At 45.0% G+C, this 6,382-nt stretch overlaps 1 protein-coding gene across 1 annotated transcript; it reads left to right on the top strand.

Moving 5' to 3' along the window:
• The first annotated feature begins 1,011 nt into the window (after positions 1–1,011).
• Positions 1,012–5,301, top strand: LOC147134336 (transmembrane protein 100). Its single transcript, XM_086055260.1, has one exon. The coding sequence runs from the start codon at positions 1,214–1,216 to the stop codon at positions 1,580–1,582; it is 369 nt and encodes a 122-aa protein (XP_085911386.1). The 5' UTR covers positions 1,012–1,213; the 3' UTR covers positions 1,583–5,301.
• The last annotated feature ends 1,081 nt before the right edge of the window (positions 5,302–6,382 follow it).

Below are 6,382 nucleotides of genomic sequence, written 5' to 3'. Positions count from 1 at the left end.
GAATTCACATCTTGGCCTTCATTTGTGGAGTTTGGATGTTCCACCCGTGCTAGCAAGAGTTTTCTCTCGGTACTCCGGATTCCTCCCACATTCTAAAAGGTCTGGATGTGAGTTGAAATGGGTGTTTGTTTACATGTGCCAATCTGCGATTGACTGGCAACCAGTCCAGAGCGTACCCGCCAAAGTCGGCCGGGGGATAGGCTCCAGGGCACCCGCGACTATAATGACGATGGCCGTGACAGAAATTAGGTGAATGGATGGATATTGTTGAACTGTGCGGCTGTACTTAATTCAGCGGACATCATATCCAGAGACACAAGAAAAGTAGAAAGGCTACACATAGTGGAAGGATGATTTTATGGAAAAGCAAGAGAGAGCTGCGGCTAGTGGCTATCAAGCTACTACTCGCTTGGCTTTCTTTCAACAGACCTGGCATCACCGGTGTGATGTGAGTAGGTGGCAATCGAGTGGGGGCAGTTTGATATTGTAATGTCCGGGAATGGTTAGCATTTGTGCATGTGAAGACGTCTGCTTGGTGTTTTACCAAGCCTCCGCGTAGAGGCTTTCTCATTAAAAGAAGGCGTGGGTGGATGTCCACATGAAGACCCCGTCTGGTGCATCAGTGGTGAATTTTCATGTGGTGGTGTGACACACCTTTGTTATTGCAGAGTGGCGCAGTGCATGTCCAATTTACGACGAAGGAAGGATTCTCCCTTGTGCCGCAGTTGCCTTCTGGCTTTTTTTTTTTCCTGAATAACATCAAAAGTACTCCAATTGTGAGGTATTGATGTGGAGATGTAGGGGGGGAAAAAAACAGGCAGCTGTTAACTCTCCTCTTTCCTGCTTTTCATTAACCCCCCCACCCACCCAATCCTACCAGATTGAAGGTGGCGCGACGTCAAGCGAAAGAGCACCAATGGGAGCCCTCGGACTTCCCCAGAGCTCCTCCCCCTCCCCACGCTGCTTTATATGTGCCTCGCCACTGCATTCGGTCCCAGTGCACAATGTGCTGCCTCAGAGCTAGAGCGACCACTGTGCAGAGAGGCAGTCACAAAGCGAGGAGGAGAACGTGGGTGTTGTTTTAGGACCAACTTAGTCCCAAAGCTTCTCTTGTTCCGGTCTCCAGGGACCCTGTCGCTCTGTTTGTACTCCCTCTATCTGGTTGACTCTACAAAGGGGTTCAAGCAACGATTCACCTGCCCCTGCAGCGAGGATGGGCTGCACCACAGGGCCACTTGCGTGCCAACCGCAAGAGAGCCAGTCCTTAGAAGCCGGAGGCGCCAAAGTCCCGGAGGTGCTCTCCTCCTTGGAGCGTCTGTCCCAGGCCACGGGGGGCATGGAGAAGTCTTGGTACCGCTGCATCTTCCCCTTCGGAATCATCTCGTTAGTGATCGGCGTGGCCGGGACGGGGGTTACCTACGCTTACAACGACCTGCCCCAGACCAAGGTGGTGTCTCTGGTGCTGCTGGTCACGGGGCTGTTGCTCCTGCTGATGGCCACCGCCTGCTGGACCGTCCACAAGAAGAAGAGGAGGAAAAAGAAAGAAGGAGGCGCGTTCGGCTCGGAGCAGTGTCCACTGTGAAGGGTGTGCGAGGAGGAGGGGGGGGGGGGGCTGAAGTGTTGTCGGAACTTCAAAAGCAGAGGTTGGGGAGTTGACTCAAGACTCCACCTTCTGCATGTGCGGGTAGTCCCTCAATTCTCCCATCTTGGGGATGACTGATATACAGACACTGTGGAACTGTTTAGTCTGGACCATTTTGGATTGGCAAGGAGGGATTCGCCGTGTCTCACATGTTGTTTTATCATCGAGAAGCAGGTGTCGGGTGTCAAAACAACCTCCAAGGAGACGTATACCAAATATGCACGGCACACCGCGTGCATATTTACACACTGGCAGACCTCCCTTGCTAAGCAGAAGCGCCACCGGAGTCACTGCTGGCGTCAGCGGGCGCGTCAGTCGCGGCATTCCTCCCGCCCCCCGGGACAGGTGACTCTCGGAGAGGGCAGGAGCCGGGCCTGAAGACGGCAACCCGATACGTCGGCCCAAAGAGCAGCGCGCCCACGTCAGCGGACGGCGTCACTCCCTCGTCCTGTGACACCGCAGCAATGTGTTGGGGGGGCTTTTTTTATGCAACGCGAGAGTGAAACTTGAGCGCGCGAGGATCCCGATGGTATCTGTGGACGACGCAGCAAAGGAGAGGACTGCTCAAACTAAAAGACTCCAGGACTTTCTCACAGAGGAACAGAAATATTTGCCCAGTCAAAGTACCCCCGAGTGGGTCTTTTGCGATGACGGAATTTCCTGCCAAGGTCTCTGTGCGGGGTACCTCGACTCCACACAAGCCGGGCCAGGATTACTGAAGGACACATGCCATAACTGGGACCCTGACTGATCCCGCTCCGCTAGAAGCCCCTCCCGCTTCGTGCCTTGACCAAGCACACATGGAAAAAGGCTCTGTCACATTTGTATGTTTCCATATGAACTCATGCCCCCTATGCCCCACTTGCCCTTGCTCTCACCCTCACACCCCTTTCCCAGGCAGCATTTTTCATCCAGCCCATTCTTGGACCTGGACGTCTCCCATTACTTGATCCCCAATCGTTTTCACAGATGAAGACGATTGTCGGACTTTATTGAAAAGGAACAAACTTGTTCAAATAAGCTTGCTCTAGACCCCCCTCCTGGCTCTTAATGATGCCTTTTCCCCTTGAGAAGCAGTAGTGAGTTAATGTAGCATTGTAGAGGCAACTTATGTTGGTTGTTTGTATCCGGGATCGTACTTTTTCACTCACGGTTCCAAACTCGTGACCGTAGGTGAGTTTTGGAATGCAAATTAGTGAACTTTTTTTTTTCTATTCAATAAAAATGATAAAACGCTACCTCCTATTGGATTCAAATGTGTAGCGTTATTAACATAGCAAGAAATTGTCCAGCATGCGCCATTTAGAAAGAAATACTTTGTCCTCTTATGTGGCTTGTAATGAAAATAGACGACAAAAATCCCATGACAACTACAATTAAATAATACTATGAGAATGTTGTCATAGAGGTCATAAGTTTATGAGGTGGGGAAAAAAACCTACAATGCTTAATATATGTATTAGACCACCTGTCATAAAAAAAAAAAAATAAGGAGAGACCATCCTGCATCATGAAGCACTTTCATGCAGACTTTTTAAATTCCAATGAGTTCTAAATATTTTATAATTAGAAACGGACAGGAATACTGATTTTGACTTTAATACACCCAAAGTCTAGCATAATATTCAAAACAATAAAGTAAATCATTGAACATTTTAATCACTTTTTTTTCCCCCTGACCTCTGCTGACCACTCCAGTAATATAACTTTTCTAGCGACACTTGGATTTTTTCTTGAAACAAAACTTTTTTTTAGTTTCTGTGTGCCCCCAATAAAAAAATAGAGCTGCTCCCTTTAGTAAAGATTGTAGATGAATGTAGCTATTCACGGTTCCCCAGAAGGGATTTTTTGTTTTATTATTATGACCATAATTTCAGTATAACGTGCACACAAAATTCTAATTTGTGTCCATTAAGTATTATTTTGTTGCCAGAAAATAGGTGTAACCTGAGCACTAAATATAATTTGTGGTCACAAAGTAGGTATAATGTGCGCACAATATACAAATTCATCTTAAAAGAATTCCTGGACAGTTGGGTAAGCAAATTGAGTGCACCTTCAGAGACACGGAGGCTGGGGCTAAAGCTTATATAACGGACAGGGATAGTATGATTGACTTTTATTACTATATCAAACATAGGTCTATTTAAATAAGTGTCTGAATGCAAAACAACAAGAAATTGTTGCGAGAACACAAAAAGAAAAGGCTCTTTAAGGACATTGTGTATTGCCGTGTCTAGTGAAGGTGTAACCCATATGCTTGGCAGGACGTCCAAATTGTTATGGGAATAATATTAAACCAAGAAAATTAGTGTTTTTTTTGTACGCGCATTATGCCTATTTTGTGGCCACAAATTAGTATTATGTGCGTACGTTGTATCTGTATTGTGACCAAAATTATTTTTTTCCATGTCGTGTCTGGGGCTCCATACTATTCTCCATGAATCACACAAAGGGAAAGTGCAATGTGTTGAATGTATGTAAACTAAGCTTGACGGCCCACTTTTACCCTTGAAAACCAGTGCTTGCTATCGTGTCGATTTGCAGCTGATCAAATGTGTCTATGCATCCAGAGGTAGCAGATAGAACACTCAATGCCAAAGTCAGACCTGATTGGGAAGGAAATTACATATTGCTGGAAAAATGTGGGAGTAAGTCAAAAGCAGCGTTGAATTGAAATCGGTCCTGATCAGACCATTTCATCTGTACAGTATTTGTGTATCTGCATACAAGATTTGATTGAATTGAAATGATCAATGAGGCGGGTTGCATGCACGACAGTCAGACCAGATTTACCGGTTAGCATTTTCCATCCCTTGCGATTAACGTCAGCAAAGGTCAGATGTTCGAAAAAAGATTATCCTGAATGTGCCGCCACTAGGCTAAACACGGTATTCAGATTAATATTGCGTTTGTGGAATATGAAGCTTGTGTCACATGACCAAACTTAGAAAACAGGTGTGTCGAGACGGCCGTGAGGCCCTTCGGCAGCGTTACGTCGTTTTTAGTCGACAGCAAGTGGCAGTATAGGACAAAATGGCCGTTCCCTCAGATGGATAAAAACGGGTGAATTTTGCTGCTTAATTCATATTCCACAAATGCAATATTAATCAGAACACCATGTTTAGACTAGTGGGGGCACAAAGAGCATATCATTGCAAAGAAAATGTTTCACTTGACTTCCTCTTTGTGTATTTTCCTGATCAAAAAACAGCCGCAGACGCAATTGTAAACTCTTCTTTGTATTTTCCGGGGGTCTGGATGCACTTTGGCACCGTGCTGCCTCTCGCAGGTCAGTCTTGGTACTACAGCAAGCGTCATTTGGAGTCTCATATTGAAGAACAATCTCACATTTAAGCACACTAATCTGTGCCATTGTGTTGCCATGATGCACTTACACCGACGACAAAGTGACCAGATATTGTTTGTTCCTGTTTTCCCTCCTGCCTTTAAAAATGAAACCTAAGGGAAAATCTACCTCTGTGCTGTGTGTGTAGGTGGGGGAACACTGTAATGCTGTACTTTTGCCCCCAAAGGACGGCCATGTTTTCTGCTTTTGCTGTTGGTGGTGTTATGGTCCTGTACATGCGATGACTTTATATTTGTACTGTATATTTCTATGTAGATCTACATTTATTTTACAACGGCTCAAATAAATGTTCAACAAAATACTTGTTCTCATTCACTTTGCTTTGACGCTAGTAGGAGAATTATTGTCTAAATTCCAAATTAAACTGTTTGTGGTTTAGGAAAGGGTGACTTAATCGATTACAGCTGCGGTTGTTGTTAAAGGTTTGTGGCGAAGCACTACTTTTTTTGTTAGACAGGGCTTTGGCCTTAGCACAAACAGCAAAATACATTTTCAGGAAATAACGGATCATTGGCTCCCAAAAATGAATCGTGAATATGCCAGAAGACTGTACTAAGAAATCATTCAACCTGCAACATCACGCCCTTTTCAGGCAAAATAGCAGAAGTCACCACGCAATGTGCCATGGCAAATGATCATGCCGTATGACATTGTCAGATGTAACGTGTGAAAATAAGTAGGCTACATACGGTAATTGACCATGTTCCCGCTTAGTTTTAGTTGGATGTTTCCCTTGAAATGAACACTAAACACCAGTGCTGGGAAACAGCTGCGTGTATGTGTGTGATGTTTATGTTTGAGCAAAGTGGGCGCGGAGGCTAACAGGGCCACAGAGCACATGTGGTGGAAGTGGTTAGTTGCTTTGCAGGCCTCAGCACAGATGACAGGAAACAAGATGTGGGAGCATCTCATCCGCCTGTCCATCTCCGCCACTTTCCCCGGACTTGGCTGTTAACTATATTTGATTTCACGCAATCTAGAAAGAAGTTTGAAGTGGATGGAGAAAGAACGGCACAGTGATTTTTGCTGTTTTAGTCAAGAGTTTCAAATAACATTTGGTCATTTTGGCCCAGGAAACCTTCAGAAACTGAAGAGGAATTTGGCTTGAACAGCAGAATCCAAATTTATAATAACCAATTGAAAATCTAAATTTAAATGTAGTTTTGCTTACATTTGGTCACACATGATGAGGCTTTGTTGAGGAAGTTTAAGTCATGACTCGACGTTAACGATTCCAAGCAAGCAAAAAACAATAACCAAAAAATGCAGTTATCTTCTCTATAAATCAATTCATGTTAATGTTTCTATCCTCTGGCTGTGATTATTCTAAGCTGTGGTTAAATCTGCCGATTGATTCCATTTCCCCTTAG

Source organism: Filicampus tigris, chromosome 16 (genome assembly GCF_054856515.1).
Source record: "Filicampus tigris isolate MCC_2025a chromosome 16, RoL_Ftig_1.0, whole genome shotgun sequence".
NCBI classification, from domain to species: Eukaryota; Metazoa; Chordata; class Actinopteri; order Syngnathiformes; family Syngnathidae; genus Filicampus; species Filicampus tigris.
Note: the sequence above shows the minus strand (reverse complement) of the source record. Positions and strands in the feature narration are given on the sequence as shown.